A 21,466-nucleotide genomic window follows, 5' to 3' on the forward strand; every position below is an offset into this window, starting at 1 on the left:
ATCAAGGCTTTCATCGATGCATTTATATTTTACATATTTATGAGCTCAAAAGCCCTTTTCGGGTGGTTCAGTTGTATTGGGGCTAAGTGAAATAATGGACCGATTTTAAAAAATTTCAAAAGGCTTTGTCCTTGGGTCAAAACGTGTATTCCAAATTTCTTCAAATTACCTTAAAAATTGCGACCTGTACTTTGATAACAACGTTTACATGGACAAACGAACGGTCGGACGGACGGACTTCGTTAAATCAACTCAGAAAGTGATTCTGAGTCGATCGGTGGTATACTTTAAGATGGGTATAGTATTAATATTTTAATGCGTTACAAACATCAGTACAAACGCATAATACTCTTCTCACTATAGTGGTGTAGGGTATAATTATAAGCAATGAAATAAATAGTTCTTACCTGTACAAAAGGATCCGTAAGAAACTGTGAAGTGATATCCATTCGAATTGTATCTCGATCTTATTAAATCTAAAACAGAAATAAAATAGAATTATATGTAATTTTAGGATAAGTATGTAAATAATTATTTTAATTGGTAAAACTTTGGTCAATTTGACATTTATAACGAGATATCGAAATAATGTTTTCTAATTATCACTTTTTGTTTTAATAAACTACTTTAATATATACAACTATATACATAGTTATCATATGTCGTAGACAACTTTTTCCTTTATCAAATATGTCTAGTAATTTTGCAACATTGATCTTATTAGCCGTTTAAAGATAATAAAAATTATAAATATTTTTCCATAACTGAGTCACTTCAAATCAAAACTACTTCCTTTCAGTCAATCAACTAAATTTTAAGTTTAAAATAGAAAATAAATATTATCAAGAATTAGCAAAACTCAATAGATAAAATACTCTATATAAAATTAAACATTAGACTTTCTTAAATAAAAATATATATATACAAAAACAAATTAAAAACGCATTGTATTAAATAGTAAGATTACGTTAATAAGACACAATTGACAGTTTAAATCTTATCTTCAAGTAGAAATGAGTACAAGAGTACTTTACAAAAATAAAAAAAGTTGAAAATCATCAACAAAATTTTGCGAATATTTCCATATAAATACGAGAGGTCTAGAAAATCTTGAGTATTCGAAAAGTTTTTAAAAACTGTTAAAGTAAACATGAAATTTTCTTTAATTATTTTATTGGCTGGTCTATGTTTGGTGGCCGTAAGTGTAAGTAATAAAGAAAAAAAGATTTTTTTAAATAAAGAAACACAAATACAAATATATTATTCCCATAGGCCAACATTCAAGTGTCCTCTTCGGAGGAAATTGATGTTGACAACGATTACGAGTATGTTGCCAATGATGTGGCCGAAGATGTTACCGAAATTGAGGAGTATGTTTCTTGGTTTGGCATTTATTTCGTTATACGCAAGGCTATATCCTTTATTAAGGGTGTCAAATGTACTGTAAAGGAAGTATATGAAATTAAGGGAGCTGCCGAAACTTTTCTCGAAGACATTCAACAATGCGGTGATGATGTTAATGCTAAGGTTCAAAAATTGATTACCACCTGCAAAAATATCGTTACAACCTCTACCAATATCATTAATGTTAATGAAAATGTTTGCGGTAATAGTGCTAACACTACTTCCGATGATGATGCTGATGAAGTAGCTGTTGACACTTTCCGCACTAAGACCCCTGTTAAATGTTTCTTCAAGTTGTTGGGTAAAACTTTGAAATTGAAAAATCAAATTAAAACTGCTATTCGTTTGATTAAGAAAATTCCCAAAGTTCCTGGTGAAGCTAATGAATGTGCCAACACTGCTGCTCAGGATTTGGGTAGTGTTCTTAATGAATTCCCCGGTAATGTTAAATATTGCTCTAAGTTGTTTAAAAGAAATTAAATAATTAATTTAAATCAATGTGTTAATGTTTTCGAAGATGTTAGGATTTAATAAATATTTTGCAAAGAATTAAATTGAAATTGTTTTTTATTAACATTTATATGTTGTACCAGGACACAATCAGTGCATGATCTTGCAAAAATATTCAATATTCAGGATTATAACTTGTACATTGTCGATCAATTTTACTATTTTCAAAATAGTAAAGAATCTTTTAAGATATTCTACCTTTAAACCCAAGCATTTTTTGAAATTGTTTTTTAACTTATTCTAGACATTTACGACTCTTATGCACGATTTAAATGATCACATATGAGCACATTTTCTGACCATAAATGATACATACATACCCGCGACTTCTGTTATAAGTCATACCTCTGATCAGTTCCGCCTTATTTTTGTAGCTGTTTGGAGTCATATTTTGCCATTTTTAATCAGTTTCGAATCATTTTGAAGTATATTTAGGATATTTCAACTAGGGTTCTATAGTTGAAACGAAAAGTCGGCTTTTTTCATTTAGATAAAGGTCGACTTTTCTACCTTCTGCATTTTATGAAAAGTCGATTTTTCGACTTTTCGACCTTTTTCATTTAATTAAAAGTCCGCTTTAAGACTATAAGTATTTTATAAATAGTCGACTTTTCGACTTTTTTTGACTTTTTTCGAGTTTTTTCGACTATTTTAAAGTTTTTGACATTTTTTCTACTTTTTTTAAAATTTACGACTATTTTTGACTTGTTTCTACAATTTTCGAGTTTTCGACTTTTCGACATTTTTCGACTTTTCGATTTTTTCGACTTTTTGACTATTTTCGATTTTTTCCGACTATTTTTTTACTTTTTCGAGCTTTTCGACTATTTTAGAGTTTTTGACATTTTTCCACTTCTTTTAAAATTTTCGACTATTTTTGACTTGTTTCTACAATTTTCGATTTTTCGACTTTTTCCGATTTTTCGACTTTTCGACTTATTTCAACTTTTATTAACAAAGACGACTTTTTTCACAGACGAAATTCGAGTTTTTGGAACAAAATAGTCGACTTCGACTTTTCGACTTTTTTCGACAAAAAGTCAATTGTTCGATTATTCGAAAGTCAACTGTTTTAAAATCTGATCAGAAAATAATTAGTTAGTTAGTTCGTTAGTTGGTTAGTTAGTTAGTTAGTTAGTTAGTTAGTTAGTTAGTTAGTTAGTTAGTTAGTTAGTTAGTTAATAATCAGATTAATTAATATAAAAATAAATTGATTCTGGTGTTAATCCCTATTGATGTTTTGGAGGCTCAAGATTAAACTGCGCAGTGTTGCCATACAAAACAACAGAAAACATCATTGTTTGGTATCAAAAAAGAAGAAGACAATTGTAAATATAATATGAAAATTAATGAAAACTTAAAACTAAAACAAGTAAGAGTTGAATATTAGGCTGTGCCGAATCTTATATACCCTTCACCATGGTGTGTTAAAAAAAACAGTCGGTATCAAAAACTCCTCTTTCACATCACTAACTTCGGGCTCAATATCAAAAACTCCTCTTTCACATCACTAACTTCGGGCTCAACATACTTAATTTTATGTTTGTAGATTCAATATTATAGCAAAATCGAAAAGGTACCTTTAAAAAAAATACCAATAAGTTTACTTTTTTCGGTTCTCAACTAATTACGACTCTACATACCTACTTTCATGTTTCTAGGTTCAATATTATAGAAAATTAAAAAATTGCCTTTTGCATAACGAAAAAGTACTAAAAAATGCCCATTGAGTTACATGTTTACGAGCTACCCTAATACTTTCTTTATCTCTCTATATTTACATTCCTTAATTTAACTTTAATTCTTCTTATTACTTAATTCATTGTTACTTACTTTAATTCATATTTAGCTTTAACTTTAATTTATATTTTCTATTATCCAAAATTATCAACTATTTTCTTTTAAATTATATCATCGTTATTTTTCATTATTTTAAACTAGTCTTACCGTTATTTTTAAATCATATAAAAGAGCCAAATATTGTAATAAGAATTTAGAATTTAAGTGACGTTTGAATTGTTAACATCAAAATTTTTAAATAATAAAAATCACATAACTTTAAAAACACACTTTTGTTTTAATCAATTAAGTGGCGCAGTCGGTCTACGAACCAAGTTAAATTATTAATAAAAACTGAAATTCCATAAGTGAATTTTCATTAAAAGTTTTTCTAAATAAAAAATTAACTATAAACAATTTTATAAAATATTCTTTGGCAAATTTTAAATCATTTGTCCAAACAAAAGAATATTATTAAAAAAAGATAACTACAAACTTCAGTGATCTTTATAAAAAACTATTGACAATTAAAAAAAAAAAAAAACAAATTGTCATCAAAAAATTAAAACAATAAAAGTGTGGAAAGATTTTTTTTGAAATTTAAATAAATTATTAACAAACACAAAAATTAAAACAATAAATATATGAACTATATAGTTTTGTGAACTAAAAATTTGATGAACTTTTTTTATAAAACAATAACAAGTGCAAAATAAAAGTAAAATGTTGCAATAATAAAACAAAATCTAAAATTTAAAGTAAATTCATATTGTTTCAAGGTCAAAACAAGTAAAGATTTTTTTTTCCTAATACTTGAAATCAATTATAACAACAACAAACTAATGGTAATCAGTAACAAAAGATTTTACGACATTCAAGGTTAAACAAAAAATACATATCATAAAGCAAAATTAAGAAAAAAAAAAAAAAAAAAAAAAATGACAACAAAACATTAAAGGCAAAGAAAGCAAGAAAAAGCATCACTTGCTCCAAAGTTAACAACAATCATCACTTTGATGAAAAACAACAACAACTAGCTCCAGCATTAGCAATCATTACATTGTTAAAGAACATCAGCAAAAAGTAATTCATCACAACAACAATAACACAATATTGCAATCATGGCCTTCAATGCGTTTGATCTCTTGGAAGGTGTACCCGAATTCGATGGGAGAACAGAGGACTTGGAAATGTTTACGAAACATGTTGAGGAGATTCGTAAATTTGTTGATGCATCTCTACTTGTTTTATTTGATTTAAGAGTAAGAAACAAAATCATATCAAGGGCAAATATCGCTCTTATTAATAACAATAATCCAACTAGATGGGAAGAGATTAAGGTATTATTAAGAATTAATTTTAACATATCAGAAAGTATAGAGAGTATTATTAATAAAATAAAAGTTGCAGAGTTTAGAAATGATGTCAGTGATTTTTACGAGTACATGTTAAAATTACTAACAAAATTAAATTTGAAAACAAGTATAGATAGAGAAAACGAGCAATGGTATAGTTGTAAGAATAATGAAAATATGGTATTGAAAATTTTTATATCAAAACTGCCTAATGAACCAAAATTAGTATTGAATTCTAGAAATCCCCATTCATTATTAAAAGCTAAAGAAATACTAGTGGAAACTGAATATTTTTATACAAGAAAATCAAATTTTCAAAATGTATACAATCCGGACAATAACAAGAATAAAAATTTTAATCATAATCGTAATGGAAAATTTGCTAATTCTCAATCTTATTCACAATCTTACAATCCTAATTCCAATCAATTTTTGCAGAATAATAATAGATTTATTCCCAATAATGATAATTTTCGCCAAGGCAACGATAACCCAAATCATTTTTCAAATCAATATAATGATAATTTTCAGAGTTCACGAAACGTACAGGATAACACAGGAAATTTTCAAAATCGTAGAATATCTCGGAATTTTAATAATAGCAATAATATTGACAATAACCCTGTAAACATTCATACTGGTAGGTCTCAACAGTCTAGTATTAATAGCTCAGATAGAATGGACATTAGCAACATTCAGGTTTCAAATTTTCAATTACAGGCCGAAGAGCTCTACCCTGTATAGTTCTCCAAACGAGGACCATACCAATTAAATTATTATTAGATACAGGATCTGGTACTACACTGATAAGGAGAGGCTTATTTCATAGTTCTTTTAGAACAGAACTTGAAAATCCAATAATACTTAACACTATTTGTTCTAAAACTGCGACAACTTCAAAAATAACAATTCCTCTTTTTAAGGAATTTAATACGCCTTGTGCCAAAATTGAAATGTTGGAAACGGAAATATTTAGTGATTTCGATGGTATTTTGGGATGTAATATTTTGAAACCATTAGGAGCGAAAATTGATTTAAAGGAGAATTTATTGATAACTTCAAATGCTAAAATTCCACTAGTATATGAAAATTCTTCTATAGAATATGATGAAAATGATAAATCGTATTTGGAATCCACAGTAATAGATGTGAATTTTAATGAACCTAGAATGGAATATTTGACAGAGAAATTAAAAACGGAAAATTTAAATAGTGAGGAGGTTAAGGGATTAACAAAATTAATCAAGAATTTTGAAAATGTATTTTATATAGAAGGTGATAATTTATCTTCCGTAATTAAATATAGGCATAGGATACCAACAATTAATGATATTCCGGTATATTCGAAAACATATCGTTTTCCACAAATTCACAAGGATGAGGTTGAAAAACAGGTAGATGAAATGTTAAAGTCGGGAATAGTAACCAAATCATGTAGTCCATACAATGCTCCAATTTGGGTTGTACCCAAGAAAGTTGATAATTCAGGTAGGGTAAAATGGAGAGTAGTAGTAGACTATAGAAAATTAAATAACGTCACGATAGAGGACAAATTTCCCATTCCTAATATGGAAGATTTATTTTCAAAATTAGGAAGCTCTCAATATTTTAGCACTATCGATTTGGCTAAAGGATTTCATCAAATCCCTATATTACCAGAGGATAGGCATAAAACAGCATTTTCTACTTCAACCGGTCATTACGAATTTACAAGAATGCCTTTTGGCTTGAAAAATGCCCCAGCGTCATTTCAGAGAATGATGAACGAAGTTTTGCAGGATTACATTAATAATATATGTGTAGTCTATTTAGACGATATTCTGGTATTCTCGACCTCTCTTCAAGAGCACATATTGTCATTGAGGAAAATTTTTCAGAGAATCTCTGACTATAACCTAAAAGTACAGGTAGACAAATGCAATTTCTTTAAACACGAGTCAGAATATCTTGGTCATATTATAACCCCTGATGGGATTAAACCAAACCCTGGTAAGATTTCTGTAATACAGAAAATATCACTTCCAAGGACAATTAAGGAAATAAGATCCTTTCTAGGCTTAACTGGTTTCTACAGGAAATTTATAAAAGATTACAGCCAAATTGCACTACCAATGATTTCATATTTAAAAAAAGGTTCACATATAGATGTGAATAATCAGAATTACATTGATTCCTTTAACAAATTAAAGAAAATTTTATGTACTACTCCAGTCTTGTCTTTTCCAAACTTTGACAAAATGTTTGTTTTGACAACAGATGCCAGTAATGAGGCCTTAGGTGCGGTTTTATCGCAAGACGGACATCCAATCGCTTATTCGTCAAGGACACTGAACCAGCATGAGCTTAATTATAGCGCAATAGAAAAAGAATTGTTAGCGATTGTGTGGTCAATTAAATATTTCAGACCCTATTTATTTGGACGGAAATTTAAAGTACAGACTGATCATCGACCACTTGTGTGGCTTAGTTCTTTAAAGGAGCCTAATATGAAATTACAAAGATGGAAAATTCTATTAAATGAATATGACTTTGAAATTGAGTACATTAAGGGAAAAACAAATCAGGTTGCAGATTTTCTTAGTCGTGTAGAAATAAATGTCTTAATGGAAAATGAGGAAAATGTAAATACTGACAGAGCTACAATTCACAGTGGAAAGGAAAACTTGAACGACCATATTCTTATTTCGGAATCTCCAATCAATATATTTAAAAATCAGATTGTAGTGATGTTAGGAAAAAAGTATAATTATGAAAAACTTACTTTATACGATAACAAAACTAGACATATAATAACGTTAAAGGAGTATTTTGAAGAAAAAGTACTAGATTTTTTGAGACAGATTTTTCCTATAAAAGGAACAGTGGCAATTTTTTGTGAAAATTTTGAACTTTACAGAAATCTCCAACAGACGATAGTTCATTATTTTTCAAATTTACCGGAAATGAAATTTTTACGTTGCTCCACATTTATTAAGGATATATATGATATAGAGAATCTTTTGGAAATAATTGCAAAATATCACAATGATAAGAATCATAGAGGGATAGAGGAAACATTTCTGGAGTTGAAAGATAAGATATACTATCCTAATCTGAAAAGGGAAATTCATAAATTTATTAATAATTGTACTATATGTAATATGTGTAAATTTGATAGAAGGCCTATAAAGACAAAGCTGTGTGTTACGGAAACACCTATTCAATCGAACAGGATAATTCATGTCGATATATGGTTTTTGAACAAGCGGACAACTTTTTTAACTTGTATTGATAAACTCTCGAAACATGTTTCAATACATTATATGAGCGACAAAAATTCCATAACTATTGTTGAAAAACTAAGGGAAAGATTCTCCGTTTTAGGAAAACCAGGAAAGATAATTGCTGACAATGAATTCAACACAGCATTTATCAGAAATTTTTTGAATGCAGAAGATGTCGAATTTCACTTCACATCTCCGAATACACACACTGGGAACTCGGATATAGAACGGTTCCATTTGACATTGAATGAACATATAAGACTGTTTAAATTGGATCGAAAGGATAATGACTTAGATGATAAAGCTCTTGTATATAAATCTGTAGAAATCTATAATGATTCCATACATAGCACAACGGGATATAAGCCTAATGACTTACTTCACAACAAAGTGGATAAATCAGTATGGGATACGTTGCATAAGAAAATTCATGGACAAAAGATTGATAGAATTAGGAAAATTAATGAAAATAGAGAAGATTGTCATGAATATACAGAGAGAGAATTAGTAAAGAATCTTGGATTTCAGAATTTGAAACAAAAACCAAAATATATAATAAAACAAGTTAAAGAAAAAAAGAACACACATTTTATTGATGAAAATAATTGTAAAAGAGATAGACAGATTGTTAAAAGAATTTTTAAATACCAAAATGAAATACCAGATGTAAAGTTTGATAGAAAAATCACTGGCAGAAATTATTCGAAAACTAAATAAAAGGCTAAAAAGAAAGGACAAATCATTTAATTAATCAAACACAATATAATATATTGTAATATATAATATGTACAATTAGTTTATAAGAATTTATATGTATATTTTTAATTAAAAATCATTGTTTAACTAATATTTAAAATACTTGAAAAGTGAATCTAAACTTCCACATTCCAGGAGTAATGTGTACTCAAAGTGTGGGGGAGTTACATGTTTACGAGCTACCCTAATACTTTCTTTATCTCTCTATATTTACATTCCTTAATTTAACTTTAATTCTTCTTATTACTTAATTCATTGTTACTTACTTTAATTCATATTTAGCTTTAACTTTAATTTATATTTTCTATTATCCAAAATTATCAACTATTTTCTTTTAAATTATATCATCGTTATTTTTCATTATTTTAAACTAGTCTTACCGTTATTTTTAAATCATATAAAAGAGCCAAATATTGTAATAAGAATTTAGAATTTAAGTGACGTTTGAATTGTTAACATCAAAATTTTTAAATAATAAAAATCACATAACTTTAAAAACACACTTTTGTTTTAATCAATTAAGTATTGGTTTGTTCTCGTCTAATCCGGGCTTTACATACTTAATTTCTAAGTTCATTATTATAGAAAACTCAAAAAGTACCTTTTGAAAAACGAAAAAGTACCAAACAGTTCACTTTTTCTCCGTTATTTATGGACCGATTTTGCTGATTTTAAATAGCGATCTTCCCGAAAGCATGACTAACAGAATTATTGAAGATTTGGATCTCGCTGATATCTGGAGTCCTCTAAAAACTGATTTCAACAAACATACAGATAGACAGACGGACATGGCTTAATCGACTCCGCTATCAATAAGGATCCTGAATATATATACTTTATAAGGTCGGAAAATTATATTATAGAAATTACAAACGGAATGACAAACTTATATATACCCTTCTCACGAAGGTGAGAAGTTTTAACCACCTCTATTGGGCGCTTAAACAAAATTGACTAATTGAGTACTCATAAACAACTTTCGAGAAATAATTTTAATGTAATCCTTCACCTAAAGATTGGCCTTTAGTTAGTTAATTTCAACATTCGATGTATTGACTCCTTAAATCAACTTTTAAACCACACTGCTATTAAAATAAAAAAAAAACAAGTAAATTTTTTGCTTGCTATAGATTTATATTATCGATTATGTATTTGAAACTAAAACATCATCATATTCCTTCAATTTAACTAGTCAACTTGGAGCAAACCTTAATATTGGCTGGAAACTCAGTGAAATACTTTTCCAATGTATCAACGGCCTTAAGGACACATTTGCTGCTTTCGCCGGGAACATTCTTAATTTGTACAATCAGTTTCAAAGCACGTTCTATTTGATTACTCAAACGGAGAAGTTTGCTTAACAAACTAGAAGCACATTTGTGACTAACTTTCACTCCAGAAACAACACCTCTTGCGCCTTGACCATTAGCACAAACACTTTCGTTGATACCAATGATAGCCTTGCACGTTTCAATAATATCATTGACGACATCAATTAAATTCTGTACTTTTTGAGAGACTTCACCACCACAGGCAGCAATATCGGTAAGGAATTTATGGGCAGCATATTGAATTTTCAACACTTCATCGATGGTACAACTGATGCCTTTAAGAGTGGTAAGGGTTTTCTTTAGTACGGAATACATGCCAGAAAATAAATCCTGAGTTTCAATCTCCATAATTTCCTCGGCTAAATCCTGAGCAAGTAATTGATATTCTTGAGTTATTTCATCATCAATAATGATATCGCCAGTGGATTTGGCCTATTAAGGAAAGATCCAAAATTTTAGATATTAAAAAAAAATTATTTCAAAAGTCCTTTTACTTACAGTTACAGCCCCAAGGCACAAAAAGGCCACAATTAAAAATGCAGAGAATTTCATTTTGATGCAAGTCACTTGGAAAACCAATTGTTTAATGATACTACTTTGAATAATGTTGTCTTTTATAGTCAAACTGCATATTAGTTTATTGCTATTTTTCTTATCATTTCATCTTTTGTCAAACTTTGAATCTATATTTAAATGTTTGCATTCTATATTTTAATGTTTGTCCAGGAACTCCGATTTCTATCGTTAATTAAATGTTTATTTTTATTTTTTTAACTGGCAAGTAATCATTATCCATGATTAACTTAATTCAAGTGTTACTGTTGATTGTTATATCAAATTTCCTGTTTGTATAAAAATTTCCACAGTAGAATTTACAAACAAAATTATTTAGGAACTGCACTTTTGTTGAAAGATGAGACAATATTTTAAACTAAATTTCAGAATAAGGTTTAATATAGTTTAACGGTTTGAGTTTTTGTAACCTACGTTCAGTATCGTAGCATTCTCAAGAATGTACTAACTGAACCTAAGTCTTTAGAACCCTGTAAATAGTCCCTATAGCATTAAAGGATTAATTTTTATTTCAAATGGCGTAAAAATCCGGCTAAGAGAATTACCAATATTTAAGTAAGTACCACCAAGACCCGAAATTCTCTGGCGATTCTTTGAAAGAATGATTAGTTTTACTATTTAAAAGTCTTTAATGTTAGCAGGGTTCAATTATGGAGACAAAACGGATTACAATACTATCCGCTAAAAATTATCTAAAAATTTAAACCGTTTGTGGAATATTAAAAAAAACGTTAGTTAAAGAATTGTACAAACAAATATTTCGTAACCACATTTTCGCAATATTTACAAAAAGTTTGTGTATAATACGAAATGTTATTGAATCAAAACCTTTTTCTGTAACTTAAAGTATACATCATATTAATGAACGACATTAATAGATAGAGCATTAATACATACTATAGAACTGAACTTTAACCGAATTTAAACTCGAACTAAACTATACCATTTTAGTTTAAATTGAGAAAATACAAACTTATATTGAGAATTTCAAATTAAAATTTATAAAATTCAAATTAAAGTTGAGAAATTTAAATTAATATTGAGAAAAAACCCATTTGAAATTGAGAAATCCAAACTAATATTTAGAAATAATAAAATTAAATTAAGAAATCCAAATTTATATTGAGAAATTACAAATTGAAATTAAGACTTTAATAAATAATAATGAGAATTTTAAAATGTGTATAAAATTATATGAAAATATTTTTCTTATAAAATGTTTAAATAGGATATGGATTTAAAATATTATAAATTTCAATCCAAATTAGGTTTTCTCAATATTTTATTATGTTTTGTCAATTTCAATTCGTATTATCTCAAAGTTCAAATTTCTATTTGTTTTTTTATAACAATTTCGATTCCTAAATTTAATTTGGTTTGTCTCAATATTAAATTGGATTTCTGAAATTCATTTTGGTGTTTCACAATATATGTTTGGATTTTCTCAATTTAAACTTGAAATAGTGTAGAATTGAACTAGAACTGAACTAAAACTGAACTAGAACTGAACTAGATCTGAATTAGATCTGAACTAGAACTGAACTGGAACTGAAGTAGAACTGAACTAGAACTGAACTAGAACTGAACTAGAACTGAACTAGAACTGAACTAGAACTGAACTAGAACTGAACTAGAACTGAACTAGAACTGAACTAGAACTGAACTAGAACTGAACTAGAACTGAACTAGAACTGAACTAGAACTGAACTAGAACTGAACTAGAACTGAACTAGAACTGAACTAGAACTGAACTGAAACTGAACTAAAACTGAACTAGAACTGAACTAAAACTGAACTAGCACTGTACTAAAAGTGAATTGGAATTGAACTAAAACAGAACATTTTTAATTTTTTTTTATGAAAAAAAATTAATAAAAAAACAAGTAAGAGTGTTATTTTCAGCTGTGCCGAATCTTATATACCCTTCACCTAGGTGTGTTAAAAAACAGTCAGTACCAACAAGTTATTCAATATTATGGAAAATTCAAAAGAGTACCTTTTGAAAAACGAAGAAGTACCAAGTAGTTCCCTTTTATGGGTTCTCACCTTTTTCAGACTATACATAATTTCATATTTCTAGGTTCAATATTATAGAAAATTCAAAAAGTACCTTTTAAAAAACAAAAAAAAAATACCAAAAATTCCACTTTTTCCGGTACTCAACTAATTCCGACTCTACATACTTAATTTCATGTTTCTAGGTTCAATATTAGAGATAATTCAAAAAGTACTTTTTGCAGAACGAAAAAGTCCCAAAATATCCACATTGATTTCATCTAATCTAATACTTAATTACATGTTTCTGGGTTCAATTTATAGGAAACTCAAAAAGTACCTTTTGAAAAACGAAAAAGTACATCTACATACCTCATTTCATGTTCCTAGGTTCAATCTATATATATAAAATTCTAACGTTACTGACTGACTGGTTGACTGATTCATCATCGCACAGCCTAAACGGTTAAAGCTGAAATTTGGACAGGGGGTTGGTCTCCCACCAAATAGATCCACTAAGACGGGATTTTTTAAATTCGAATGTTTAGTGGGTAAAAAGGGTAAAAACGGGTAAAATCGGTAACCTCATATCTCCTAAACTAGAAAAGATACAAAAATAGTTTAAAGCTAAATCGTCGTTCATTTAAAAAATAAGCGGACAGGTGTCTGGAACTTTTTTCAATTTCGGCCCCTTTAGGGAATAAACAGGTAAAAACTGTATTTTGGTACTTTTTTGCACCCCATGTATCTTTTAAACCAGTGAACATTCAAACAATATTTTTGACTCCTTCATAACTTGACGAAAAAATAAAAATATAAATTTAGTACTTTTTGGTTATTCGGATGTTTAAGGGGTGAAAATTGTACCTATTTTTGGTACTTTTTTCATAAAACATTGATTTTGGTTTATTAACATATACATATAAATACGTAACAACGGGCTCCCACTACGATGTTGCAACATTTTAGAATAGAATTTTTATTTCGTTAATGGGTAGAAAAAAAGTACCAAAAGGGGTAAAAACTGGAAATTTGATTTTATTCAAACACAATGATCCAATTTAGATAAAATTTTTAGATTTAGAAACACTAAATATGCTAATGAGGTGTTATTTGGAAACCCGGTACCAAGTGATATTTTTTGGTACTTTTTCATTCTCCATCTGGTAGTTTTTGAGTTTTCTTTGATATTGAAATCGAAACATGAAATTAATAATAAAGAGACTTTTCGTTACTTTTACGTTCTACACAGGTATTTTCTTGAGTTTTCTTTAAAATTAAACCTAGAAGCATGAAATTAAGCATGTAGAGCCCGGAGTAAGTGAGAATCTATAAAAGGGGACTTTTTTTTCGTACTTCGACTGGTACTTTTTGAATTTTCTATAATATTGAACCTAGAAACATGAAATTAAGCATGTAGAGCACGTAGTAAATGAGAATCTATAAAAGCGTACTTTTTGGTACTTTTTCGTTCTACAAAAGGTACTTTTTGAGTTTTCTATAAAATTTAACCTAAAAAAATGAAATTAAGCATGTAGAGCCCGGAGTAAATGAGAATCTATAAAAGGGGACTTTTTGGTATTTTTTGTTCTTCAAAAGGTACTTTTTGTGTTTTTGATAATATTGATCCTAGAAACATGAAATTAAGCATGTGGAGTCCGGAGTTAATTAGAATCTATAAAAGCAATCAGGGACTTGAGTGAATAAAAATTTAGGAACTTAGGAACATGAAATTAAATAAAATAGGTCCTTTGGTACTTTTTCGTACTTCACTGGTACTGGTACTTTTAGAGCTTTCTAAAATATTGAATATATAAACATAAAATTAAAAACGCAGTATCCCAATTGAACGAAAATTGAAAAAGCATACTCTTGTACTTTTTTGTTCTTTTACTAATACTTTTCGAATTTTCTATAATATTGAACCTAAAAACATTAAATTGGACATGTAGCTTCCTGATTGTATAAAAATCTTTATGCGATTTTTTGGTTTCTGGTTGAAAATTAAACATGCGTCATCCTGATTTAATGAAAATATATAAAAAGGCACTGTCTGGTACTTTTTCGTTCTTCAACTGTTTTTTCTAATTTTCTGTAATATTGAGACTAGAATCATAAAATCAAACTTAAAGAGTTCTCTAAAAGGGGAATTTTTGATATTGCAGATATATATACATTTACAATAATGATATTTATTTTATTCCATTACGATGAGGGTAGCGAAGCACAGTGGGTATAGCTAGTATTATATAATATTCAAAAAGTACCTTTTGAAAAACAAGAAAGTAATAAAAAGTTCCCTTTTATGTGTTCTCACCTAATTCAGACTCTATATACTTAATTTTATACTTCTAGGTACACTATTATAGAAAATTTAAAAAGTACCTTTTGAAAAACGAAAAAGTTCCCTTATTGTTTTTTGCTATTTCTGTCAAATTTCATCAAAAATCTCAATTTTAGATGAAATTTTCAGAGATGGTCTCGGATTTTTACTCTTTGTTATTTATGGACCGATTGGACTGATTTTAATTAGCGATCTTCTCGAAAGCACGTCTAACAAAATTATTGAAGATTTGGATATCGCCGATATCTGGGGTCCTCTAAAAACTGATTTCCACAAACACACAGACGGACAGACTGTCGGGTCGGAAAATAATATTATAGAAATTACAAACGGAATGACAAACTTAATTATACCCTTCTCACGAAGGTGAAGCACATTTATACCCTTCTCACGAAGGTAATATAATACGAAAGGTTTTCGTAAAAATAGAAAAGGGTTTTATTAAATAATATTTCGTATTATATACAAAATTTTTGTAAAAATTACGAAAATAGAAGTTACAAAATTGTTTTTTCGTAAAGTTGAGCATGTATTATTTTCAGTATAGAACTGAACTTGAAGTGAACTAGAACTAAAGTAGAACTGAATTAAAATTGAACTAAAATTGGAATATGGAAATATTCCTTTACTCTTTTTTGAAATAAAAAATCATATATTATTTTTTTGTATATTTATTTCAGTAATCGTTAAATTGTTGTTTAATTAAAACATATACTTTCGCATAAATATAATTTCCATAAACCTAAGATTGGTAAGAGGGAGTATTGGTGCAGGCTTTAATGTTTGCTGGGAATTCAGTGAAATATTTTTCCAATTGGTCAACAGCATCTAAAACACATTTGCTGGTATCACCGGGAACCTTCTTGATTTGATAGATCAATTTCAAAGCGCGTTTAATTTGTTTGTTCAATCTAAGAAGTTTACGCAACATATTGGCAGCACATTTGTGAGAAGTTTTCACACCCGAAACAACACCTCTGGTACCTTGTTCATTAGCGCAGACACTTTCGCTAATGCCAATAATAGCCTTGCAAGTTTCAATAATATCATTAACAGCATTGATCAAATTTTGAACTTTCTGGTTAACTTCACCACCGCAGGCATGAATATCGGTAAGGAAAGTATGAGAAGCAACTTGGATTCTCAAAACTTCTTCAACAGTGCACTTGACGCCATTGAGGGTTTTTAATACTTTCTTCAAGACATAGTACATTCCATTAAAAATTGTCTGGGGTTCAATTTCCATAATTTCATCGGCTAATTCTTGGGCAATATATTCATATTCCTGAATTTCTTCATTTTCGATCATGAAGTCTCCAGTGGCTTTGGCCTATTTGAAAAATAATTAACTTTTAATTTCCACTTTACGAAATTTTTAAAACTCTTAAACTTACGGCAACAGCCACAAGGCACAAACTGGCAATGAGGGCAAATACTGCGAATTTCATTGTGCAACTAATCACTTGAGTTAACAATTGAATAATGTTGTTCCCTAAATATTTTGGACTTTTATACACTTTTCAGTTTTTGCCAGTAAACTGATAATGGTAAATTCTATCTACAATAATATCTTTTTGTATATCAGTTAAACCAAATGTCAATTGAGTAGTTCCGTGATTAGCAGAACACATACATACACTTGATTTTATTTATTAATTTAAAGTAACCGCGAAAAATCTAGATTTACCAACAAGTACTATTTAATTGACATGAGTAAGGTGTAATGAACTAATGTTTATTTGTTTTTATCTAATACTCTTGAAAATACATTGATTTCTTATGCCATTTTTAAATAAAGTACTTTAAAGTTTTTATTTAAAGAAAAGTATTTTTTTGCCTTCCTGCATAGAAATCGATTAAATAGAGAAATTGAACGGAACTAGAACTGAACCACAACTGAACCAGAACTGAACTAGAACTGAATTAGAACTGAACTAGGACTGAACTAGAACTGAAATAGAACTGAACTAGAACTGAACTAGAACTGAACTAGAACTGAACTAGAACTGAACTAGAACTGAACTAGAACTGAACTAGAACTGAACTAGAACTGAACTAGAACTGAACTAGAACTGAACTAGAACTGAACTAGAACTGAACTAGAACTGAACTAGAACTGAACTAGAACTGAACTAGAACTGAATTAGATCTCAACTATTTTCGAATTTAACTAAAATTTATATTTTTAGTTAAACTTTATTTAGAAATCAAAATATTGGAAATTAAAAAAAAAATACTGTGAACTCAATTTTGATCGAAATCACTTGCTTGCTTATATTAATAAAATGATTTATTGACACTTTTATACGGTAATTAGAGTGTTTTCGAATTAAATGATTATCGTTTAATTTTTTAGATAGTAATTTATTTATTGTTCATTATAATTGATAATAAACAGTAGGAAACAATTGATTGATTATGCAAAATGTTAAGGTAAATGGACAGTAAGTTAATTTAGTTATCAATTAATAATTGGACCGCAATATTGTTTATGCAAATTTAACATTGAACGTACAAATGATTAAAAATAAATATACATTTAAATTATTTTCATTATTTTCTTAATATCAGCCCTTTGTTAAAAGAATTTAAAATTATGTAAGAATTAAAAATTTTGATTTACTAAATTGTCTAGATCTAGAGCTGGTTGTAGCATTTCTTATGAATAGAGTTTTGCGATCACCGATTTTAATGCGTCGTATAAATTTGGGACTTGAAAATTATTACTTTCTTTAACAATTTTCTAAACAACCCCCCACGTTGATATATAGAAAAATGTACATTATCAGTTACCAAATGCAGAAAAAACGCACTTAATATAATCAAATTAAGTGACACTTATTCGGGAATTTCAATGCAGCAACAAACAGTTTATTTTTGATAAATTTTATAAAAAACAGAAAAGTTTTAAAAAAAGATATTGACTTATCGTTAAAAGTGATTGACACCAACCACTTGTTGCAATTGATATTTTAAGGGATTATTTAAAACATAGTGGAATACTAACAACCTAATGCAAGATAACAGCTGAAAACCAAAACATATCCTCAATACTTAAGCACGATATAAAAGCGAGACTAATTTAATAATAAATCAATAGTCAATTGTGAGGACAAGTGAAAGAGAGTAAAAATGAAATTCGCCGTATTTGCTTTAATTGTTGGTTTGTGCGTGGTGGCAGTTACTGTAAGTTCTATCGATTTTAAGAAATTTTAATAATTTAACTCATTTTATTTGCTTTAACAATAGGCCAATGCTTCTGGAGATTTTGGTTTGGAATATGAAAATGTTCAAGACTATGAATATGTTGCTCAGGAGTTAGCTGAAGAAATTATGGAAATTGAACCCCAAGGTCTATTCTCTGGCATGTACTTTGTGTTAAAGAAAGTTCTAAGGACTCTCAAGGGTCTCAATTGCACCATTAAGGAAGTTATCGTTATACGTGGAGCTGCCATCAAATTTGTCGATGATGTTAAAGCTTGTGGTGGTGAAGTATCCGCAAAGGTACAAAATCTTATTAATGCCTGTAATGACATTATCGAAACCTGCAAAGATATTTTGGGTATTAACGAATCGGTTTGTGGTAACACTGTCGACGAAGATGAGGCTTTATCACGCACTTGGAATGTTGTTTCTGGTGCCCAAAATGCTCATAAATGTTATGTTAAGATGTTCCGTAAACTTCAAACTTTGAATAAACAAATTAAACGTGCTGTTAAATTGATTAACCAAATCAAGAAAGTTCCCGGTGATACCAGCAAATGTGTATTGAATGCTGTTGATACTTTAGAAGGCTATTTCATTGCATTCCCATCTAATATTAAGACTTGCTCTAAATTGGTTAATAATAAGAATTAAACAATTGAGATTTTGTTATCAGGGATACAATTTATTTTGAATGTAATTAAAGTATTTCATGTAAATTAATAATAAATAAAAAGTAAAGCAATTAATAACGAACCGATAATGTTTAGAATACAATTGAATGTCATCTTTAGCTAACTAACTAACTGAACTAGAACTGAACTAGAACTGAACTAGAACTGAACTAGAACTGAACTAGAACTGAACTAGAACTGAACTAGAACTGAACTAGAACTGAACTAGAACTGAACTAGAACTGAACTAGAACTGAACTAGAACTGAACTAGAACTGAACTAGAACTGAACTAGAACTGAACTAGAACTGAACTAGAACTGAACAAGAACTGAACTAGAACTCAACTAGAACTCAACTAGAACTGAACTAAAAATGAACTGAAGTTTTTTCACCTTGAGGAACTCTCGGCAACAGTAGGGAGATTGGATAAATATGAAATTTTCATATTAATATGGCAGCCGCCTGAGACAATGTTCTCTTGGGCCCCGTTGTGTTAAATTATCAAGTTATAACCTAAATCGTTTTTTAACTTAAAAAAAATACTGGCTAAACTGGTACTACGAAAATCTTTGTTTAAATTTTTAGCTTAATCTAACAGTTAACGTTAGTTAACCGGTATGCGAAAAACCAATCCAATTAAAAGCTTTTAAAATAATTAAAATATAGTTTTTTGAAGATAAGAATACATTTATTAAATATAGTGAAAGTAACTAAGTTTTCTTCAAACTTAATTATGAAGTACATCCACTTTAATTATAATTAATAATATTATTTGTTTATATCAAACATTGGTGATAATTGTGAAAACATTGCAAATATATTTAACAATGTTTGTTAAATTTGGATAAGCAAGTATATATGTATTGATTTGCCGATGTGAATGATCGAATATTTGTGAAAATATTAGACATTGATAGACCAGGTATGTCACTTTACATGGCATGGAACATGGTCATTAACAATTTAATTCAATGAACCATTTTGTACAATTTAAAATTGACTTCCCTACTGCAATAACAATCTAAAGTTGTTCTAACAAAATGGTCAAAAGTTTGCTATTAAGATGTTAAACTCCATCACGTATACGGGACACCGGTGTCCAAAGATTTTTTAATTTTTCGAAATTTTGAGCGTTATTTTGAGTTCACGCTGTAGTAAATGTTAGCATTTACATGCTAAAAAGGATAATATCCTGTAATATCCTTCGAAAAGATTTTTTCGATTTTTCATCAAAAATTATCAATACACGTCAAAATAAAATATGTGGTAAGGTCACATCCATAAAAAGTCCAGCGTTTTAGTATTATGCGTGAAAGAACTTTGTTCAAAAATGCACGGGTCATACGTTTATAATCTATAGACTGACCTAGGCTATATTGTCTAGTCCAATTTTTATGGAACCAGTTAATATTTATAATATTATATTAAAAGATCTCAATAATTTAAATATTGATTATTTTAATGTAACAGGAAATCAAATTGGACGTTACGGAAATTCGAAACGACTGGGGTTTCCTTAATTAGCTCATTTTAATTTTTTTTCAATCGGACCAGCTATTAAGTAATACAAGATAACATATCTTATATCATTAAAAAATTTCTCGACACTAACCCGGGGTCATGTTAATAAAAGACCATCATCTTGGTGTTGTTGTAATTCCAGGAAATGGAGGACTATAAAGTGGTGATGATGAAATGTATCCATGGCCTTTGCTTTAAATGATTTGACATGGAGTCGAAACAGAGAAGTACATAATCTGGTATTACAGGAATCAGTAGTCTACAGAGTTTCAGACTTTATATTATCCCTGTTATTGGAGAGGTTCCTTTGGGATGACTGTAGTACTTTGCTTTGAAAATGAGTGGGAGTTATATGTATATGACACGGTATGGATGTAGGATTATGCGGACCTGGAGTATGTGTGTCCGATTTTTATGAACATGGCGGATGAACTAGAAATGTGCTGAATTGATTGGCGATGGATGTAATGTATTTTATACAAATGATACCATTGAATTTTCCTTCCTTGTCCGGGTATGTTTTGGGTTTACACTGTTCATACCAAATACAATGTGTTCTCTGTTAGAAATAAAAAGTCCTCTCTTTTTTGATGGATTCGTTAGGTGTTCATGTAAAGCACTATGACATCTTGTGCGAGAGCCAAGACGCAAAGACCTAAAACTAATTCCACTACATTAATTTTAGTACAAGAAATCTTTACATTCAACAGTCGTTCAGAAAGATCAGTTCAAGATTCAACTGTGGATAATGATTT

General features: G+C 29.1%; 4 protein-coding genes across 4 annotated transcripts; 2 read left to right on the forward strand and 2 right to left on the reverse strand.

The window, feature by feature from the left end:
• Positions 1-1,065: 1,065 nt before the first annotated feature.
• On the forward strand, positions 1,066-1,957 carry LOC111677730. The gene is made up of 2 exons (XM_023438919.2): positions 1,066-1,204; positions 1,273-1,957. Exons 1-2 carry the CDS (start codon positions 1,151-1,153, stop codon positions 1,882-1,884), a joined length of 666 nt encoding a protein of 221 aa, XP_023294687.2. The 5' UTR covers positions 1,066-1,150; the 3' UTR covers positions 1,885-1,957.
• Positions 1,958-10,251: 8,294 nt separating this feature from the next.
• On the reverse strand, positions 10,252-10,950 carry LOC111677744. The gene is made up of 2 exons (XM_023438931.2): positions 10,897-10,950; positions 10,252-10,830 (listed from the first exon to the last, which is right to left on the reverse strand). The coding sequence occupies exons 1-2, from the start codon at positions 10,948-10,950 to the stop codon at positions 10,252-10,254; spliced, it is 633 nt and encodes a 210-aa protein (XP_023294699.2).
• A 5,083-nt stretch (positions 10,951-16,033) lies between these two features.
• On the reverse strand, positions 16,034-16,773 carry LOC111677735. Its single transcript, XM_023438924.2, has 2 exons — positions 16,705-16,773; positions 16,034-16,640 (listed from the first exon to the last, which is right to left on the reverse strand). Exons 1-2 carry the CDS (start codon positions 16,756-16,758, stop codon positions 16,053-16,055), a joined length of 642 nt encoding a protein of 213 aa, XP_023294692.2. The 5' UTR covers positions 16,759-16,773; the 3' UTR covers positions 16,034-16,052.
• A 1,543-nt stretch (positions 16,774-18,316) lies between these two features.
• On the forward strand, positions 18,317-19,263 carry LOC111677729. The gene is made up of 2 exons (XM_023438918.2): positions 18,317-18,496; positions 18,560-19,263. The coding sequence occupies exons 1-2, from the start codon at positions 18,443-18,445 to the stop codon at positions 19,166-19,168; spliced, it is 663 nt and encodes a 220-aa protein (XP_023294686.1). The 5' UTR covers positions 18,317-18,442; the 3' UTR covers positions 19,169-19,263.
• The last annotated feature ends 2,203 nt before the right edge of the window (positions 19,264-21,466 follow it).

The sequence above is a fragment of the Lucilia cuprina genome, chromosome 3 (assembly GCF_022045245.1).
Source record: "Lucilia cuprina isolate Lc7/37 chromosome 3, ASM2204524v1, whole genome shotgun sequence".
In the NCBI taxonomy this organism is placed as follows: domain Eukaryota; kingdom Metazoa; phylum Arthropoda; class Insecta; order Diptera; family Calliphoridae; genus Lucilia; species Lucilia cuprina.

Coding starts and splice junctions, on each gene's coding strand:
- LOC111677730 (XM_023438919.2), top strand. CDS start 1,151: ATGAAATTTTCTTTAATTATTTTATTGGCTGGTCTATGTTTGGTGGCC. Junction 1,205..1,272: donor TATGTTTGGTGGCCGTAAGT/GTAAGTAATAAA, acceptor TTATTCCCATAG/GCCAACATTCAAGTGTCCTC.
- LOC111677744 (XM_023438931.2), bottom strand. CDS start 10,950: ATGAAATTCTCTGCATTTTTAATTGTGGCCTTTTTGTGCCTTGGGGCT. Junction 10,831..10,896: donor TGTGCCTTGGGGCTGTAACT/GTAAGTAAAAGG, acceptor TTTCCTTAATAG/GCCAAATCCACTGGCGATAT.
- LOC111677735 (XM_023438924.2), bottom strand. CDS start 16,758: ATGAAATTCGCAGTATTTGCCCTCATTGCCAGTTTGTGCCTTGTGGCT. Junction 16,641..16,704: donor TGTGCCTTGTGGCTGTTGCC/GTAAGTTTAAGA, acceptor TTTTTCAAATAG/GCCAAAGCCACTGGAGACTT.
- LOC111677729 (XM_023438918.2), top strand. CDS start 18,443: ATGAAATTCGCCGTATTTGCTTTAATTGTTGGTTTGTGCGTGGTGGCA. Junction 18,497..18,559: donor TGTGCGTGGTGGCAGTTACT/GTAAGTTCTATC, acceptor CTTTAACAATAG/GCCAATGCTTCTGGAGATTT.